General features: G+C 41.6%; 1 protein-coding gene across 5 annotated transcripts in view; it reads left to right on the top strand.

Moving 5' to 3' along the window:
• The window catches only part of KCTD16 (potassium channel tetramerization domain containing 16), a 305,143-nt gene extending 284,826 nt beyond the window's left edge, over window positions 1–20,317 (top strand). For 4 of the 5 annotated variants that reach the window (XM_032336306.1, XM_032336307.1, XM_032336308.1 and 1 more), the window contains one exon: window positions 15,154–20,317. In XM_032336306.1, coding sequence (XP_032192197.1) covers window positions 15,154–15,608 — 455 coding nt within the window. In that variant the 3' untranslated portion in view covers window positions 15,609–20,317. Of the gene's footprint in view, window positions 1–3,704; window positions 3,773–15,153 lie in introns of those variants that run through there. The other variant, XR_004284018.1, reaches the window with a different exon arrangement.
• Window positions 20,318–21,682: the final 1,365 nt, after the last annotated feature.

The following is a 21,682-nucleotide window of genomic DNA, read 5'->3' as shown; positions in this document are numbered from 1 at the left end:
CTCAAATTTATATGCTGATATTATTATAATTTTGTAAAATATATTCATGAATATCCTCATTTGAGAGAAAGAACCTAGCAAGGTGTAAGGAGGGTAATAATACTGTCAAAAGTAGGAATGAGAAAAATACGGGGATTTTAGGAATTTGGCCAAAGTTATAGAACTCAGTAGGGCTTGGGACAGATAAGGGCCTGGGACACAAGTCTCATACCATAGCTAGTATGGCATGCCACCTTCCCATGTAACAGAGGCACCTTTGCTCAAGGCCAGCCATCTTCTCATCTGTGGGGAAGTTCAGTGGGACTTCTGTTCAGTAGAGTAGGACTGGGTCAAGGGTCAGCCCTATTGATGGGTAAAGAAAACTAATATTGTATGTATAATTCATTCTCTTTACATGAGGGAAACAGATTAAGGAATAATCTGTAATAATTAGTAATAATAGGTCGGTAGTTATTAATTACTTATAGTTAGTAATAATATATATTGCTAATATATTATCTGTAATAATAATAATAATAACTGGTAACAACAATGACAAATATGTTTAGTTCAGGGGCCAAACACCAAGGAAAGTACTCTGCATTTACTTCTCAACCTCATGAGGCAGGTACTGCCATGGCTCCCGTTTTCCAGGTGAGCAAACTGAGGTTTGGCACTTGCACAAGTCACGTGAGTGGTAAGTAGAAGTGTGATTGGTACTGGGATCTATCTGATGTCACAGCCCAGGCTCTTCACTACCATGTGAATCTGCCACTTGATTTACACAGCACCTATACTCTACCATATGTGAATTGTTGGTATTTAATAAACCATATGGAAACTTCTTCCTCTGTTCCAAGAATTCTGCTGCAGAGGCTGTTATTCTGTAGATGAAGGAACCCTGTCCTAAAATGTTTACTAACTACTACTTGGTCCTGCTGTTAAAAAAAAAAAAAAAAAGGAAAGGAAAGGAAAAAGAAAGATGCAGAATGTCTTGGATGCTAATGCAATTTGGTTCACTGTTTTTTTTTTTTTTTTTTTTTTTTTTTAACTAATCCAGCTTCATGGGCTGGGATATAATGGAAATATATTAGGAACCCTGTTTCTTGAATAAAAATGCACAAACCAAAGGAATAATATAAAGCCGAACATGTTGAAATCTGTTAATTTTCATTGGTGTTTGAACTCCAGGTTTTGCTTCTGTTTCTGACAACCCAGAGGATGCAGAGCTGTCTTCCTGCATTTCAATGTGTTTGCAGCTATTCTCTCTCTGCCTCTGGTAGGGAACGCACAATCAGGTACTCAGATGTGACAGGATGATGGAAATGAGAAAGTGAAGATGGCACATGGGAAGGAAGTAATTAACCAGAATGCATATTTATCATAGTCTGTCATTGTTTACAAACAATATAATGATTCCTGATTGTAGAATTAAACTCCAGGCTCCCCGTTTGTGAAGTCAATCAAATAACCCCAGCAGGTGCGGATCAGCTGAAGGACTAACCAAGGAAGTCTTCTGATACACAAGATAGGGCTAGAGACAGTGAGAACATCTTCTGTCAAAAACAGATTGCTTGTGAAAGATTTCAACAATCCATGGATTGGGATGTCTTTACTGACATAATCATGGCATAATGGGGAAGAACTGAATTTATAAACAGAAAAATTCTCTGCTCTTATACCCAGCTTAGACCCTTTGCTTTCCTGAGCCTCACTTTCCCAAGCTGTAAAGTGAGAATAAAGAAATGTATGTCATAGAGTACTTGGTCTCTACCTCTACTCCTAGAAGTCACTGTTACCTTTTGCCTGGACTCTGGAATAGCCTCCTAACTGGCTTCCCTACCTCCATTCTTGCTCACCAATAATCCCTCCTCTAGAGAACAAGAAGAGTAAGCTTGTAATAAAGATGAATTAAAGTCGTGTAATTCCTCTGTTAAAATCATCTATCCTGAGACACCTGGGTGGCTCAGTTGGTTAGGTGTCTGCCTTCAGCTCAGGTCATGATCCCTGGTCCTGGGATAAAGTCCCAAATTGGGCTCCCTGCTCATTGGGAAGCCTGGTTCTCCCTCTCCCTCTGCCCCTTCTCGTGGGCTCTCTCATTCACTCTCTCTCTCTCAAATAAAGAAGTCTTCTAAAAACAAAACAAAAACCCATCCATCTTAATGCCCTGGTATAAAACCCTAACTCTTGATTGTAGCCTTTGCAGTCCTACTGGGTTTGGTCCCAGTCTGTTTCTCTAACCTCATTTTCTATACTTCCTCCTCTCTCACCACATTCAAGCCATGCAGACTTCCTTTCTGTTCTCTGTACATGCCATCTTATTCCGACCTCAGGACCTTTGCATTCAAAGCTCCTTTTGCCTATAATGACAGCTACATGATCTTCACAGGCTGGATTCTTTTGGACGCTGGGTCTCTGCTTAAATGTTACCTTTTCTGGAGTTGTCAACTGGCCACTCCATCTGTAAACAATTAAGAATGTGTTGTTGCAGATCTGATTATCAGTTAAGAAGAGGGAATATATTTAATAACCAGAGACCAAGAAATGTAGAATTCAGATCTCTTTCAGCCTAATTTCCCTATGATTATCAGAGGGAGAATTGTTTTCCATCCCTTGCTGTCTGAAAGTCATTAGTGCCAATTAATGTTGGTAGCTTTTGCTTTCATTTATATTGGATATACCTGTCAAACCACTTCAAAGACTGTTTTAAGTGAATTAACCATGGAGGTAATGGTGGGTTCCATGATTTGGGGGGGGGGGCTCTGTGATTAAAGGATGTTTCTCCCCATCACGGAAGAGTGAGTTGGGCAATTTTATGAGGTTGTGCATTTGTGTGTAATTACTATGACTTAAGAGAAACAGGAAGGGGTGCCTGGGTGCCTCAGTCAGTTGAGCACTGGGTTCTTGATTTTGGCTCAGGTCATGATCTCAGGGTTATGAGCCCCAGGTTGGGTTCTGCATTTAGCAGGGAATCTGATATTCTTTCTCCCTCTCCCTCTGCCCCTCCCCCTGCTCATGTGCAGTCTTTCTTTCACACAAACTCTTTCTCTCTAATAACTAAAATCTTAAAAAAAGAAACAGGAAAATCATATATAAAGGTGTAACAGTGAACTATCATTACTGTTTTATCCTCTTTCGAGAATTTACCCTCTTTCAGGAATTCTTACTGCCCTTAGAGTCACTGCAGCTCACAGACGGCAATTCTTGCCCCAGAGCTATTGGGGGGGGGGGGGCGGCGGATGGGATGAGAGCTTACCTACTAATTGTTCTTCAGTGATGTTTTCCTAAATATTATCAGTCTGTGCAAACGGGATCAATGCTTTGGTAAAGAGCCCATAATGACACTAGAAAGCAGAGATCTGGGTTATGTAATAGGAAAACAAAGAAAAGCAGAAGAAATAAGAAGTTACCTATCTGGTTACCATTATTGAAATTACCTTTTAAGTATTTCATGACTGTGACTGCTATCAACATTGCCAATTTAGGTATCAAGATAAAAATTTAAATTTTTCTTTAAAAAAAAAAACATTATTCGATGGGCATTGAATATATTCTAGGCACTGTAGGCATGCTGTGGACAAATAGCATTTAATTCTCATCCTCCTACAAAAGAAGTACTGTTATATCTAACATTTATAGATGAGGAAACTGCAAGTCACCAGCAGAGTTGTGCCCCATTGTGGTGTCTTTGATTCTAAAGCCCAAGTTCTAAACCACGGAGTTTTAATTACTGCCTGACTTGTTATGATGGAAACTCCAAGCCTGCATCTCAGCTTGTCTCTTGAAGATTGAGGTTAGTTGTTTACCAGCTCTATCCCTTAGTTAGCTCTTCTGTAAAATGTAACAGTAGAGCCTACTCCATAGGGGTGTTTTAAATCTCAAATGAGATTCTGCAAGGAAAGTATAGAACAACACTTGGAATGTACTAAACACTCAATTTAACTTCGTTTCTTATCCTTACATGATTATTAATATAGGCTGTAGCTGTGTGGGGAAAGTCTTTGGGTAGAACCACCATTGTCCCATTTTGAAATCCTAGTGAAAGGAACAGTAATGAACCAGTGGCCAATTAGCAGAGATAACATGTTCAGACAGAGCTGCTAAATTGTGAAAATCTTACTCTGTTATCTGAAGATAGCCTGGTGGAGATGAAGTGTTTTTTCCATTTTATGAAAGGTGAAAAGGCAACTCAGTTTTCTTCACTTCCTTTCATTTGGTCTCTTTTGGAACTTACTGTGAATGGAAGGATTGTTTCTGCCCAGTAAGCTCCTTTCAGAGAAGCAGCGTTTCATAGGAGCATCAGAGTATAACCGTGGAACAAGTAATAGTCTTGGGAGTCAGATCTACCAAAAATCAAATCCTAGTTTCACCTTTTACTAGCTTTGTGACTCATGAGCAAATTAGTCAAATTTGTGGAATTCCATTTTCTTACCATAAAATAAGAATACTACTTACCTTGGAACAGTAGTTCTCAACTAGAGGTGATTTTGCTGCCCAGAGGACATTTGGCAGTACCCAGAGTTTTTTAGTTCTTCACTGAAGAAAGGAGTAAGTAGAGAGCAGTGATAGAGGCCAGGGATGGTCTGCAGATACAGATCCTGTGATGTACAGGATAGCCCCCAGAGCAAAGAACCATTCTGCGCAAATGTCAATAATGGGAAACCTTGCCTTAGACTGTTGTTAGATTAAAATATTTGTAAAGCACTTAGCATGCACATGACACGTGGTACGTTCTCGTTTTTCATTAATGCCTTTTGTGAATTCCTAGGCTTCCTCTGTCACGTCCAAACATTGTGATAAACTAATTCACACTGAAGTGTCAGACTTGTTCTCACACCGTGGGTACAGGCACTTTAAAAGAAGGCCTTTGAGATGTGGACTCTGAGTAAATCTCTGGAATTTGAGTTTTCCTGAGAGCTGGGGAAGTGTGGTCCCTTGGAGCCTCCTATTCAGGAGGTGGGAATCAGGTGGTGGAATTCCTTAAGTCCCTTCACTGGTTATCATGATCCAGTGAGCTGGTGCAGGTAAAGTGCCAGGCCCTGTGTCTGGCTCAGAGTTAGGTACAAACACAGGTCTGCATTATCCTCAGGTAGAGGGACCATTCATGCTCCCTCCTTCTTTGTCTTTGCCTCTCTATCTCGCTCACCATTTCTCTCTCTCTTTACCATTTTTCTCTCTCTGACCATTAGGTGTGTGATCATATGGTAGGAATCTGCTCTCTCCAGACCCTTCTGTCTTGTGCTCATCTTGACTGTACTCGGCAGTGGACTCTTGCTGTGAGTTTTCCCACCCCAGATGAAAGATTGTCCAGATATGAAACGGTCAAAAGTTGGAGGTGATATTTGCTCGTAGCGCTCCACACCTTCCAAGCTGTGTCTCTGGCAAGATCTCAGACAGGGCTCCAGACTTGGAGTTTGGCTTTGACACTTACTCTTGGGCTCCTTTCTTTCTCCTCATTATAAAACGAGGGTACTCAGGGGCCTCTGAGGTCCTTTCCAGGTCTGGTACCCCAAGGATCTGTGTGGGCCTGCTTGCAGTGAGCTCTGCACCATCATCCAGGTGATCCTTCTCATGGCTGGCCGTGCTTCTCATCGTCTAAAGTTTTCTGGTCAACCTAACTCCCTTTAAAGTAGTTTATGACTTACAAATATCTTTAAGACACTTTTATGTTATCCGTGACTCTCATAAATTCTCAGGGTTCTCTAGCCTGTAAACAACTTCTCTGGGTTAATTTGGCTTTTTTTTTTTTTTTTTTTAATTCTACCAGGAGGATCAATAAAAGTTTAGGTTTGCATTTGCCAATAAACAATAGATCATTGTGTTTTGATTTTTTTTTTTCCCTTTTGAGAAGGTATCGCATATTGGTTGGTTATTTAAAATTCATTAAGCAGTATTAGTAACTATTCTGTCTTAATTAACTGGCAAAGGGTTTTTTTCCTGTAAGAATTGGGTGCATACTTGAGATACTGCTGACTGCTACCAGGGCAGCTGTGGTGGCACTGATGCATGGTGGAGGGAGACAGCGTGCCCACACATCAGGAAGAGCAACCGTGACACTTCATTTCGCCGCTTTCAGTTCTTTCTAGTCAGCTCAGAGAGCAGAATTAAGATTTCTTATATAAGTATAATGGTAACAGTCCTGTGGATTTTCAAGTTGTTCAGTTAGCTGATTACTTCTAAAAGTGACTGAAGTGCTGGAATCACTGGGGCTATCATGTCTTAAAGTCAACACTTCCACCTTTGGGGCCTATTAGAATTTTTAGTATTTCTGATAGAAAACTCTCGTGGGGGGCACCTGGGTGGCTCAGTGGGTTAAACCCCTGCCTTCAGCTCAGGTCATGATCTCAGGGTCCTGGGATCGAGCCCCGCATCAGGCTCTCTCCTCAGCGGGGAGCCTGCTTCCTCCTCTCTCTGCCTGCCTCTCTGCCTTGTGATCTCTCTCTCTGTCTGTCAAAAAATTAATAAAATCTTTAAAAAAAAGAAAAGAAAAGAAAACTCTCGTGGTATTGAATACTGTCCCCCCAAAAGAGCAGAGGCTTTGTACTAATAGATCTGAATTGGAATTCTCAGTTTGTCACTTGTCCACTCTTTAACTGGATTGGGTAATTGGCCACTTTGACCTACAATCTCCTCTTCCATAAAAAGGAAAGAAGAACATCCACCTCATATAATATTGTGAAGATTATATATGGTGTTGAGCACTATAATCAGCACAAAGGGGGCCCTCAATAAATTAGATCTATTATTATTATGCTAAGTTTCTGTTTTTGGAGGTATAGCTGTTACCCACACCAAGATTGGCTGTGTACAACAGGTGGCAGGAGAGCCTGAGTGTCTCCTGAGAGTGTTAGTCAACTTTGTTGGAACTAGGTAGAGAAGAGGTACCATTCACTAAAGAAACTATTTACCTATAAAGTAGTTTAGCTATGTGGGAGTACTTGCCCCTGAAGAACTGGCCAGCGTTAGTGCTAGAGTTACACAAGTGCTAGAGAATGACACAGGTAAATTAGACAGTCAGTTATATGAATGTGATGTTGTGTTCAAGACTCTTACCATATTTAAGACAAAACTAACTCATAGATTAAGCAAAGAGAATTTCTGGTTTATGAAATTATAAGCCTAGGAATGGGGCCAACTTGAAACAACACAGACACAGTTCTATCTCTTGACTATGCTCAGTTTTGCCTGTCTTGCTTGGCTTCTTTGTGCATGAATGTCCTCTTGCCAACCTGTAGGGAAGGTGCCCAGTGAACTCACGTTCCCCTATCTTGGCAACAGCCCATATAATAGAATATATATTACCCATAAACTCCAGTGGCTCAGTTTCATTGAAGACTCAGGTTCACATAACTTGGGTCTCATGATTGAAACATGGGAAGTTCACATATGGATCAGATGTCCTCCCCTTGTGGCTAGGCATGGCAGTATGGGTGATGGTCCTTTTAGGAGCACATGGAGTTAGGAAGAGGTAGTTCCCAAAAGGGAGAAAAATGGTGTTTCGGGCACCTGGGAGGCTCACTTGGTGAAGCGACTACCTTTGGCTCAAGTCATGATTCCAGAGTCCTGGGATGGAGTTTCCCACCGGGCTCCCAGCTCCATAGGGAGTCTGCTTCTCCCTGTGACCTTCTCCCCTCTCATGCTCTCTTTCTGAAAAAAAAAGCGGGGGGGGGGGAGTGTTTCACTGAAAAGGGGACAAACAACCCCTATAATAATGACATACACATTTCATTCTAAGAGACAGAAGACCCTTAGATGTTGATTGAGAGGTGTTATGCGGGGGGGAGTTGTTCGGACCCCTAGTTCAAACTCTTGAAAAATCAGTAAAGAAAAATGTAAAAGGGAATGGCCACACTAGAGGCCCTGGGTAAGAAAAGGGATCAGGATGGGCTGTGGGACTTGCCTTTGAAACAGGGCAATGAGGACTTTGGGGGCAGGAGTAACTACGTAGGATCTTAACAGAGAAATGCTGAGACTAGGAGGAGGAAATACAGTAGGCAGGAAGAAAGGAAGAAAAGGGCAAAAAGCACCTGGAAAATGAGGTAGGGGTGTTATCCAGGAACATTGGAAGAGCAAGGCAATAGGCCAGGAGGCCAGAATTCAGGATTTCCTGCCTTATAGCACACCATCACATTGCTTTATTCAGAGGGAAACCCCACAACTGAAAATCCTGAGCTGGGAGGGTATGACTGAGCATCACCACATTGGAGAACAATATGAATAGAGAGACCCATGATAGATGGCTAGGAAAGTTAATTTTTACTGAAGCTGTATAATGGCTCTAAGGATTTTTTCTGTGTCTGCGTCAATAAAATAATTGAATGATGATCAGTTAAAAAATTATATATGTATGTATACACACAAGCACATACATACATTGATTCAATTCTAGATATGCCTGTGGATCCTGCTGTTAACCTATGCCGGTTAGCACATTGTTGTTACATGCCTCGTGGTATGCCTAAATATTTTCCATTTTAACTACTTCGGCATGTCAAGATTTCTCTTTCCTCCGTGTGTGTGGAAGCTTTACTGTCTCTTTCACACACCCTAAACCAAAATTCATTTTCTGTGCCATCATCCGTCTCCTCCCCCATTCAATTGTCATGCATCTACTGCGATGTGCCCTGAAACTCTAGTCTGTATGTGGCTTGGAGTTTGCCAGAAAGGAACAAACATGGGCTCTATAGTCAGGTGTGGGGAAACAGACATTGAACAAATAAATGTAGAAACACCTCCCTAATTACCCATGGTGATGGTGCAGAAGAGGTAAGCTGGAGATTGGGACTGGCTTCAACTGGGGTGGGGGGTAGAGGTGAGGCTGCTCTGAGAAAGTGATGTCTAAACTGAGCATTGGAGGACAAAAAGGAACTAAACAAGTGAATATCAGAAATACAACTGTTTGCGGCAGAAGGAGAGCAAATACAAAACCCTAAGGTATAAGAAAGGGCAGCAGGGCAGGAACTGAACTCAGTGAGAGCTTTCTGTTGTTTCCATTTCCCAACTCCTGTGTCTGAGCACAGGTTCTGGCAGGTCAAGAACTGTCTTTCTTTTCTTTCCCATCCCTGGCAGGGTCAGCACACTCTTATTAAGCTGTTGTCTCTCAGTTCCAAATCCACTCCTTGATTCTGCCTTGTGATGCTGGGGCTGCGATTCAGCTAACCACACTTTGCATTGGCCCAGCACGCTTCCCCTTGGGGTCTGTGCTGTCACAGGGTTTGCGAGAGAAAGGCTGGAGGACAGGAGCAGAGGAGGGACTCCTTGTCAACATACTGCTCATCAGCATCAACCCAGCCTTTATTTGTTTATTTTATTACCAGAATAAACTTTATTCGTTTATTTGTTTATTTTATTCCCAGTTCGCAATTTTGTTTTGTTCTGTACCCTGCAGAGGCAGGCCCTTCAGAGATACCAGGACCGACAGGCAACGTGCCCTCCTTGGATGCCTAGGCATAACCTCCACATGGTGGCTCTTGCAAGCTTCCAGGTTCTGATAACCCCGTCTTTGATTTGTCTCCCCAGCCCTAGAAGTGGTGGCTGCCTCCTGCAGTCTTTCTGCATCTTTTTCACCCCTCCAGTACCTGTTTTACCAATTCCTTATATTAAATTCTCCCTATGAAGATTACAGGTACAATGCCTGTTTTCTCGACTGGCCCTGACTAATGTATGAGTGATCTTAACCGTCTGCTTTTACCCAACTTTGCCACCTCTTAATGAGGAGCCCCCGCTGGGCCCATCCAAGGACAAATGTCCAAGAGTGGAAAGGAAGCGAGAGAGGATGATTATCAAGCCGGAAAATGTATTTTCTCAGAAGCTTACACAGCCTGCCTATTCCCAGTCTCTACTACGAAATATCTTCTCCAAGGTTAGCAGAATTATAAAAACATCAATTTGGCCATTATTGACTTTTCAGCTGGGATACCAGGAAAGTCTTTCAGCAGCCTCCATAAATTAGATCTGGCCACCTAGCTCCCAGACTGGCAGGCTCCTCCATCATTGACAGAGAAGACAGGGGAAAGCAGTTTTCCCAGCTGTTGCTGTAAATGATGTGCATTGTGTTCACAACCATTAGCAGGTGGAGAATTTGAAGTGTGGGTAGATTGCAGAGCTGCCTCTTTTAAAAATGCATAAGCACTTTGTGAGTTTGCTAAGTCATGTTTCACTCAGCTTGGTTTGAATTTTTCATAGGGGAGAAGTATTCTGTAGTCTCTCCTCTTTTATTCCTTCTTTATCAGTAAGGACATCTGCAGTTAGGACTATGGTCCAAAGGGGCCACATACAATCATACAACTTGCCTGACTGGTCCTCAGTTTTTCAGAGTTGTAAAATGTTGGAAGATTAGAGCTTTAAGGACTTAGGGTGATTTAGGGTCCTGTTCCTCCCCCCTCAACCCTTAATCCAAAATACAGATTATTCCTGGCTCTGGGTTTGAATTTAATTTATGTGTTTTCAAGCAAATTCTATTTCAGAAGACTCATCCATTTGTGAAATTGTAAGGACTATGCAGTAAAGGAAACTTCTTTCCAAAACTGTCCCCTGGTCACATACTGTATGCCAGACACTGCACATGCTTGCAGTTACTCTGTGCTCCCACTGCAAATCCAGGCATTAGTAAATGTCATTATACATTTTCTCGATGAGTCTAGCGTCAGCATCAGTGCCCTTCCTCACATGATGTTCCAGCCAGACCTAAGAATTGATTGTAGAGCATATTGGGGGAAACATACCAAATCCTGTCGAACATGCTCTTCCTTTGTGTGGTTTATGTAGGTTCGTGCCTGGCTTTTAGTAGAGCAAATAGGTATGAATGAATAGAACTTTTACTGGGTGCTTCAAACCATGAGACACCGTTACATTAATTGTCTCATTTCATTTTTCTAAAACCTCTGTGAGGGAGATACTATTATTACTTTTAAAGATTTTGTTGATTTATTTGACAGAGAGAGAGAGATCACAAGTAGGGAGAACAGCAGGCAGAGAGAGAGAGGGAGAAGCAGGCTCCCCGCTGAGCATAGAGCCCGATGAAGGGCTCGATCCCAGGACCCTGAGATCGTGACCTGAGCCGAAGGCAGAGGCTTAATCCACTGAGACATGCAGACACCCCGGGGGATACTATTATTAGCCTCACTTTTTAGATGAGTAAATTAAGGCTCAGGGAGGTGAAGAATTTTATATCCAAACTGACAAATTGTGGGACCTGATTCTGGAGTCCGCAATCTGTGCTGCTGCATTATGATTTTGATACAATTTAACACGTGTGTTTGGGTCATCCATTCATTCCGCAAACAGTTATCAAACCTCTATTATGTGCCAGGCACCAAAAACGATATAATATCCAACAAATTAAGCAGTGGTTTATTTAAAAATAAAGTAGAGGGCTGCCTGGGTGGCTCAGTGGGTTAAGCCTCTGCCTTCAGCTCAGGTCATGATCTCAGGGCCCTGGGATAGAGTCCCTTATCCGGCTCTCTGTAGGCAGGGAGCCTGCTTCCTCCTTCCTCTCTTTCTCTCTCTCTCTCTCTCTCCCTCTCTGCCTACTCGTGATCTCTCTCTGTCAAATAAATAAAATCTTGAAAAAAAAAAAAGGTAGAGCTATTGTGCTTTTTGACCATTAGCCTGTTAATAAACCCTTCAAAAGACATTAGACTTTTTTTTTTTTTTGCCCTTTTAATATCAATAAATGAGACTTTTCTTGGGATGAAATGGTTTCTTTCCTACATCTGGCTAATCAGTTGTAACCTGTTTTCTCTTCAAATGGAGAAAATTATTCCAGTCGGTATTGAAACCTCAGCTGATGGGGAGCAAAAGTATATTGTAATGAGATCATAATTTGCTATAATTGGGGAGATTCTAGAATACCTTGAGTTACAGAATTGACCCTTCACAGCTCCTTCCACATCTGCCAGGACTGGTGAGCACATGTCAGTGGGGCTGCAAGGGCAAATGGGTCCACAGCCCACACACGTTACTTCTCTGCTATGGTTTTAAAAACCTCTGCTCTGGTCAAGTTCTTGGGAAGGGGGTAATGAGACAGACAGTGCTCCGCCCCCCCCCAAAAAAAAACCAGAGTGGTTATCTTCTCACATTTAACTGGTTTTAAATTTCATGATGATTCTTCACACAGGACCTCCAGCTGCATTCATACCATCTTTTCCTTGATGTAATATATGGACTTCAGAAGCCTTCTTATGAATTGTCTTGCTGAAAATGTTAAAACATTCAAATGTTCTCATAAAATATTGAAACATGTTGTAGTATAACAGGCTTCACTAAAATTAAGTTGTTCAATTTCCCTTTAATAGTGATAGCTCCTAGAATAAGTAGAAAGTAATATTTCTATTTGCCTGGAAGCTGGAGGATCCCAGCTGACATTTAAACCCATGATCATCGTGGCAGTTCAGGGAAGATAGCTGCATCCGCTCTGCATTCTGGCCTTAGACATGCAGTGGAGGGTTGTGTGCAGTTTTTCACAGAAACATGCAGGGCTCCCTCCCATGGTGGTGTTTGTGTTGTTAAATTGCCCTTTAGAAAAGCCTTAGGGGGGGCTCCTGGGTGGCTCAGTGGGTTAAGCCGCTGCCTTTGGCTCAGGTCATGATCTCAGGGTCCTGGGATCGAACCCCTCATCGGGCTCTCTGCTCAGCGGGGAGCCTGCTTCCTCCTCTCTCTCTCTGCCTGCCTCTCTGCCTACTTGTGATCTCTCTCTGTCAAATAAGTAAATAAAATCTTGAAAAAAAAAAAACCAACAAAAACCTTAGGTTTCCCTAAGTCATGAAACGACTTTACAGTGGGGAAGGGAACTCTTGGGGCGAAAAACACAGACTTGTCTTTCTACTGGTTCAGCAGGGTTTATGGCCAAAATAGTTCGTCATCTTGTTTTAAGGTAATGCGCAGGCATATCTCAGCAGATACGTCTTCTTCCCCGTCTCCTCGTTCCTCTCCTTTTTTTCTTCTTCTATTTTTTTAAGGCTTAGGTTAGTTTATGAACTTTTCTCATAAAGGATCAAACTAGACCAGGTCTGGATTGATAATGATTACCTTGTTTTGACCCAATGCATTGGAGCCATTTCTCCATCAAGTCCTATTAGTCTAGGGATGGCTGGGTTTGGAGAGGTAGAGGCAGATTCTGCCTTTGGAAGAAGAAAAATGATACCCTCAGAATCTGGGCTGGCAGAGAAAAGATTTCCTATTGCTGATATTTGCCGTCAGCAGCTGGTACATGTTGAGCAGTTTCTCTGTTGCATGGAAGATATTTACTGGTAATAGCCAGGGATAAGTAGGACGTTATTGCTGTGGTGATTCCTTTTGGCTAATTGGATTGTTGCATTTCATTTAATGGGTCTATAAATACAATGATTACTCAGTCACATTTTAAAAAGTGGTTTGAAAGAGTGGATATACTTTAGAGATAATTTTGGAGTTGCAATTTATAAGGGACTTCTTTTTACTCCTTCTGGAAAATACGTAAGTTTCCATAAATAGTTAAATCATTCAGTATATGGATGACAGGCCTTTAACAAGAAGACAGGATATAACTTTCCTATTAGTTTCCATTCTAGGTTTCCTCTACTTTGGCCATTTTAGAGGTGCCAGTAAAGTAGGATCTTATTATAATGTGATTGATTGATTATGAGAGTAAGATATAGCACAAATCAAACTGGGTCTCCTTTTAAACATATGTAGATACTACATTATCCTTGTCCTCAATATTAGCATTATAAAGGGGATTCATTTCCTTTCATTTTTATGGCTTAAGTGCAGTGAATTATATGAAATAGCCTAGCATATAATGTATGATAAGTAAATAGTATCAAGTTCACGACCTAAGAAGACTGAATGTTCAGGGGATAGAAGGCTGGGAGAAGTGACTTATGTTTAGGAACTTGCTTTGTGCCGTAACTGTGGATTTTCTAGCTCAGGGAGCCACCAGCTGTGTATCTGAAAAATGGGTCTGTCTCCAAATAGCTGATTACAGGGCGGTGAATCAATACTGAGGGGAAGAGGGAGCGAGGTACTCATGCTGGCTTAAATATAAGATAGTGGATTATGTAACTTAAAAGTCCACTGACAGGACCAGCTCCAGGTGTGGCTGAATCCAGGTACTTAAACATTACTAGAAGGATACAGCCTTTATTGAGTTTCTATACCATACTCTGAGCCATTTGCTGGAATTACAACAATGGACACTTGACTATGCCCAGCTTGGAGAGTTCATGGTGAGTAGCTGAAATGAATAAAGTGAAAAAGAATATCAGAATGTGATTTGTGCAATATTAGAAGCCCTTACAAAACAAAACCATAATTCAGAGGAGGAAATGATAAATATTTTTGAGGAGAGGTAAACAGACAGTTCAGAGAGAGAAGTTAAACCCTGAACATTGTTTTTAAAGAAAAGCAGGAATTTTACCGTCCCACAAGTTGAAAAAAACAAATGGTTAGTTGCTTTGGTTGTGGTACTTGGGAAATCTGCACTCAAATCCCAGCTCTGCCACTTACAAAATGTGCAAACTAGGGCAAGTTTCTTAAATTCTCAGGGTCTTAGTTTCCTTGTATGAAATCTAGGAGTGGAGCTACTCGTAGAATTATCACGAGGCTCTGGTGAGATGATGGGTACCCAGAGCTTACTTGGGGGGCTGGCACAGAGTAAGCCCCCCCGACTCTTGTAGACTGCCGTTGTTGTGCTGGACTGCAATAACGTGGAGCTCTGGATCCAGGCTTAACACCAGCCATGGTAAAATCAGGTAGCATTTATTGAGAACTTACTGTGTGCTATGTACCTCGTTAAGAATTTCACTTGATTTATCTATACTCTCTCTACAACTCTAGGAAGTAGGCAACTGATAATCCTCATCTCCCAGGGGAAGAGACAGAAGCTTTGAGAATGTAAGGGGACTGCCAAGGTGACAAGATTGGTACATGGTGTAGCTAAGTAGCTGGCTGCAGTGCCTGTGGACTGAAGCCCAGCCTGCAGTTACGAACTTCCTTCTTGCAGTGCACTTGACTTTTAGGTGCTCATGTTGCAGCCTATCCTGTGTGCCACCCCACTTCTTGTAAATATATGGTTGTGGACATTTGTAAGTGTGTGTGTGTGTGTGTGTGTGTGTGTGCGCGTGCAGGTGCTGTGCTGCTCCTCTGGGCTGAGCTGGCTGGCATTAACCCCTTGGGTGCTGTGCTTGCTTGCAGGTGAGCCTTCGAGGTGGTCACCCTCCCACTGCGACTGTTGCTGCAAGAACGCCACAGGTGACAAAGAAGGGGAGAGCGGCACATCTTGCAACGACCTCTCCACCTCCAGCTGTGACAGTCAGTCTGAGGCCAGCTCTCCCCAGGAGACGGTCATCTGTGGGCCCGTGACACGCCAGACCAACATCCAGACTCTGGACCGTCCCATCAAGAAGGGACCCGTGCAGCTGATCCAACAGTCCGAGATGCGGCGGAAAAGCGATCTGCTCCGGACTCTAACTTCGGGCTCCAGGGAGTCGAACATGAGCAGCAAAAAAAAAGCTGTTAAGGAAAAGCTCTCAATTGAGGAAGAGCTGGAGAAATGCATCCAGGATTTCCTAAAGATCAAAATCCCAGATAGGTTCCCTGAGAGAAAACATCCTTGGCAATCTGAACTTTTACGGAAGTATCATCTATAGGGGAGGGCTGGGGGTGGGAGAAGAAACGAATTGTGTCACCATTTGGAAATAAACCTCCTAACGAAATTCGTATTCGAAAAGGAAAGTAACAACTAACAATATGTTTGTTAGAACACAGTAGCCCATTGATATACTACTGCCTATTGACCTAGTTCACCTTAACATTTAAATCCACAGGGTAGATTTCTTTCCAGATGTGGAATGATAAGAAAATCTCTTTTTGGTTCCTTGTTTGTGTGTTTACTGGATACCATGTGCTGAGTATCTTATGTAAAATGAGAGCCGGCTACCGAAGAGTAGCTGAGAGGCTTTGGGAGTCCTTTATCCCAAGCTGGGTTTTTCTCTCATCTTCTACCTCCCTCCTTTGAATGAGAATGTGGTAGAAAGAGATCTGGCCCAATGGCATATGTTTGGGTTTTTTAATTTTCCTTTTCCCTTTTGTTTATGGGGTAAGGGGGGAAATGGCAGATTTATATGACTTTTCACTCAAATCTATTACGTGCCAGTTTATATTGATGCCGTATGCATGAGTATTTGTGCAACACAGGCACAACGATGTCTGTACATACACACAGCACACATGTCCCCAGGGCCTGGATATACTAAGGGGAACACCCCTGCTCCCAGCAGCACTCTCTTTGACTACTTTAGACACAGATGAGCCTCTGCTCCTTTCTTAAAACCCTTCTGGGAAGATTTCCCAGCCTCTCTTGGCAACACTTTCCAACATCGAGTAACCCTGGTCGTCAACAAATTGTCTTCCTTATTTTGAAATTAACACCCTCAGGCTCCATTTTACAGTTTTGCTCTTTCTCTGCACTAGGAGAGGGTGAGAAGAGCTTAGTAAAACATTCTTTGTATTAAAGAAACAAACATTCGTATCCACAAAAATTATGACTCAGTGACCCCACACTCAGCCTTCTCTACCCTGAGCTGAGTTACCTTCCGTTTCTCAATGTTTTCAGAGTACTTACTACCCATGTTTTAATGGTGTGGCCTTTTCATGTGACCCACATTCAGTTCTCTGCATCCCTGTGTAGTTGTGGAAGTAAGAACAACACACAGTACTTGAATAAGGGTCCGGCCTTTTGTTTCCTTGAGAGGGAATTGTATTCCACACATCGCCTAATAATTTCTCATGACTTTTTTTTACAACTACAGTGCTACGTTGTTACTTTCTTGTAGCCAGTTTTGTCTGTGGGATTTGGGGATTTGGCTGTGCCTATACTATGATTTGGCTGTCATTTCCCTGATGTCTGTGAAAAGCCCAACTAGATAACTAAAGCTTCAGAATTAAGGTTTTGGCTTTCTAAACTATCTTTCTCGAATACGTCTTTGACCTGTATAGACACAGCCAAACAGAAACTGTTGATAGCCATTTATCCGTATGACTCTGTATTCTACATGTACCAATAGCTCTTTCATAGGCTTGTGGTAAATGAAGATTAAAAACCCATTTTTATTTTTAGCATTCCTCATGCATTTCAGTGGGAACTTAAAAAAATGATTTTTCAAGCATTATTTGTGTGCCAAGCACTCTTAATATTTTTTATTGTGTGTGTGTGTGTATGTATATATGTGTGATAGGTAATAAAGGCAACTAGATAATGTCTGTAGGAGGGAATATAATAACCAATTGCTTCCTCTTGAAATATTTTGTTGATGCACATTTATTATGTAGGAGGTTCTCTCTTGGTTCCTGTTATGAGTGACCATGAGTACATGGGTATCTTACTGAGTTTTTTTAATTCTTACCCTCACATCTGGGCCACAGACTCAGCTGATGTTTTCTGATCCTAAGACTCAAATGGAATTTAAAGGTCTACTTGAGTGAAAAAGAAAGTTCATTTGGGGAGTTGAGTTGTCAGGAGAATTATCATTTATGAATTTAAGTGGTGTTCTTTTATGGGTTAATACATTAGCAGGCATTTGTTCTTAACTACAGCATAGTTTTTAAGGCTCTACCAATGTGTCTTCTTTCCTTTCAATGTTTCTTAATACCACATCATCCTGTTAATAGAGGATCCTGCAAGAATCACAGAATTTAATGGCTCAAATGGAAGTTGAAGATAGATAAAATATCTTCAAACTTATGTAGGTCAGATGATGTTTGTGGCCCTATTGGAGTCTGGGATCTGCATAAAGTGGCCAAGTTCCAATTTCCTTAAATTTCAGACCTAACTCTAATGGTAGTAAGATAGAGATACACTGGTAAGAACTAAAGAAGGAGGAAGAAATCAGACAACCCACTACTTCCACTGCCTGCTTTATACAGGAAACCGAATGCTGCAAAGACGATGTTCCTGGCATACTTTTTCTGTCCCTTGACACCTCATGAATTTTTTTCTGCTTATGTATTCCTTATACCCTCTAGTGAATAAAACTAGTGGTAAGAAATCTGATTGAAACAATACTAACATTTTCAATTTGGACCATCTCTAGATGGACACCCACCCAAATATCCCAGATAGCTAAGACAGCAGCTAGGTATTTATTTGTGTGGGTGTTGGTAGAGAGATGAATATAGACCTGGTCAGTAAAAAGCTCTAAGGAGAAGTCAGTGGAAACATTCAGTCCTAGTTTGAGTGAAGTTATCAAGTAGGGTGTAGGTGGCTTACCACATTGAAAACGATTTCTGGGTAAGTGAAGTGAGTTAAAGAATTAAGTGCTCTATTAATCCTGATTCATGCCTGTTTCCCTGAGCTTAAAAGTTTTAAGAACTTTTAGTTCACTTCTGGACAGAACCATATGTGTGGTTCACTTCTTGAATATTGGTTATGATGGAGGTCATAATTTGCTGATACAAATAAACTAATAGCAGCAGATGGATCAAATGAATGAGGAATCATATACGTAGAACCCTGAATTAGGTGGCCTGGTTGGTAATCCTGCAATGCTAAAATCCGGTGACATTGGGAGGTCACTCACTACAGGTAATGTGGATCTCCTGGAGTCAGGAATATATTTATCAAGTCCTCCTACCCACTATCAAAAACAGTTCAGCAGGAAAAGGGGAAGAGAGGAAAATAAAGCTGTGAGATTGCTGTGTTGGTGTGCTCTCCCTCCCCTCTAAGAAAAAGTCACAAAACAATTTGTTTTGTAGTCACAAAAACAATCCAGTGACGTGGCCTCCGCTATATGCAGTGGTGTTACCCTTTGTGATCGTAGGCAGCTATCTGACTGGAAATGCATGCACGGCAAATTAAAATAAAAGGGAACAATGCACAAATCATGTGTTCCCTTCGCTCTTTATTCCCCCATAGCTATGTCTACCCCCACCTGATTCAATTTAGGGAGAAAACAAATGGATTTTTCACTTTTCAGATGCCCCTGTGTGATTCAGAGGCAGCTTCATTCCCAGGCGCAGATGTGTGCTCTTCATGGTGGGTCCTCTTCGTTGTCAACTCCTTGTGCTTCTGGATTACTTCTGCTTCTCTGGCCTTTAGATTCCCTTCTGATGGTCCTTTGTCTCTGCCAAGCAAAACATGCTCCAGTGACAAAAAGAAAAGGCATATATGGTGGTTTGCAAAAGTTGCTTGACACCAACTCCCATAATGGGAGCCAAACTTTGATTCTTAGACATTTTCCTTTGTTACAGATTTAACCTTCCACCTTTGTATTTACCATAATGATTTAACCCGGAGAGCTTGAGCGCTGGTATTTTCTGCCACTAGATATCATGTTGTGGAATCTTAATAACCTTGGTCTTCCTAGATAATCTTTGCTAGAATTAATAAGAGTCTTTCTGTGGACTTTTAGGAAGAATTCTTTGTCATCTCCACTTGACATAGCCATTTTCATAGGAAAAATGAAGAGAGTTATTTTTTTCCCCGGTGACTCTGTGGCAGATAAATGTTTGCAACAATTTGCATGCTGGGTTATAGGTTTAGCATGCGCCATTTCTCTCTTTAATGTCTTGGTATTGTTGGCATCTTGCAATCTTGATGGCCCACTGTTCCAATTTATATAGTTTTCATTTGTATTGTCAAAATAATACACTAGAGAAGGAATCAGAGTGAGTATTCTGTATTATGAGTTAAAATGGCGTTAATGTCATTTGTATAGGACTGTACAATGATTAATATCTGCAAAGAAATTAGACCAAATGAAACCTGCTGGAATGGGTTTGATTTATATTGCCTTCATCTCTCTGGTTTTAGATGAAATGGTTATTCATCTCCACCCCTGCCGAAAGAAAAGAGTCTTAAACTTTAATAACCACCATGTTGTGATGCAACCACAGAGCTTCTGTGTTTGAAATGTCTATATTTCTCATCTTGCAACATGCATTAGAACAGAGATTCTTTCTTCGTGAGCCTCACTGCAAACTTTTTAGCAGTGCTTTTCAATACTCACCATGCACAAAAATCATCTGTAGCACTTGTAAAAATGCAGATGCCTTTACCTTAGTCCCAGAGAGTCATTCAGAAACTTTGAGCTGGGCCAAGGAATCTGCATTGGGGTCCACCATTTCTCATGATTTTGATGAGATGGTCTGTGGACCTTCCTTTAAGAAATCCTGCTGTTGAGGATTTGACTGTGCAGAGGCCCACATTTTCTCACTTCCTTTCACTTTCTTTCCACGACAAAGAAGTCAGAGTTTGCATTATTCATGAAGAGGAAAGGCCCAAAGAAGAGCATCCCAGGACCAGGGCAGAGGAGAGTCATGACTCCTCTGGCCCTTCATCCTCCTGTCAGCCACCTTTCCATTCTGTGTGTATTTGTACATTTGGATTTTGTTTTATTTTGGGGGTTTTTTTGTTTGTTTTGTTTTGTTTTTTGACAAACTGAAAACCTGCATCAATATAGTTTTATCTAGGGGTCCTCTGGGTAGATGGGAGCACATCTCTGAGTGAGATATATCCTTATGATACCCATCAAGGAAGGAAAACATACGAACTTTCCCAAGGAGAGGTGTTCATTTCCAGGCCTTGTACAGTGTGAATCAGAGGAACTGGAGAACAATGCATAACTTAGTGGCGGTGTATAGGGCCCCAAAGGTGGTTCCATTAACTGAACGTACAAACACCACCAAAATTAATATGGAATGATTAGTGAATTTAGCTGTATTTCCCCAATAAACTCCTGAGTCATTGAATGGCTAAATTTGTCCAAACTGACTCATGCAGGATTATGAAACTCTCAGATAGCTGAGGATGCTGAACTCCAATATTAACTAAAAACTGCAAGCAAAACCCATGAGAGAAATATAAAAGAAGGAAAGGAATAGTCCATTCAAAATAGTGGTCATATTTCATACGCAGCGACAAGAAGGAGATGAAGTTCTATACTTTTCCACTCTGGCCAGAAAGGAAGGCCACATTCTATTCAGATAGAAATGATTCTGGAGAGTTTCAATGATCCAGTTGGGTCTATGCATATAACAGAATAACTAGGCAGATAACAAATTCCCACATGATACGAGAAAGGAAGAATGAGTGGCTTAAATACATGATTCTGGTGATCCTCCGTGAATATTTTAGTAAAGATGACTGTCCCAGGAAAGGGAAGAATGGCTAATGAAACTAATAAACCTGAATCACTGATTAAGATTATTCGGCCAAGATTTTTTAAAAATGATAAACTTGATTTCGCTTTCTTCCCTCCTCGGCTTCCCAGGTGGGATCCCTTTACTGCCCCAGTTTCCTAACCTTTGAAAAATTCCTCTTGTGAACAAAAGGTGGTGTTTACTGGGTAAAGAATTTTTAGTTCCTAGACTGTCACCCTTGTTTTATTTAGGGAATCTACTTTGAAAAAGCTGAAGAAAAACGTGCCCTGGTCCTGCAGCTCTCAAGGGGTCTGTCCTGGGCTGAGGAGTGGTGATTCTCCTGTTAATCAGCCTCCTACAAGAGCTTACATGCCAAGTAGAGGGTTTAGTGTCTCCCTTTTCCAACAACCCCTTCCATCTTGTCAGTTTATTCTTAGAATCAAACTTTAGCTCATTTACCTGCATTTGCACAATAAAAACTAGCAGCCCCTTCAGACTCTCTCTGCTGCTGGTGGTTGGCTCCATCCCTCACAAATGGAAGTAGGATTGATGCACAAGAAAGCAGTGGAGAAGAGTTGCTTTCTCC

This window comes from Mustela erminea, chromosome 3 (genome assembly GCF_009829155.1).
Source record: "Mustela erminea isolate mMusErm1 chromosome 3, mMusErm1.Pri, whole genome shotgun sequence".
In the NCBI taxonomy this organism is placed as follows: domain Eukaryota; kingdom Metazoa; phylum Chordata; class Mammalia; order Carnivora; family Mustelidae; genus Mustela; species Mustela erminea.
Note: the sequence above shows the minus strand (reverse complement) of the source record. Positions and strands in the feature narration are given on the sequence as shown.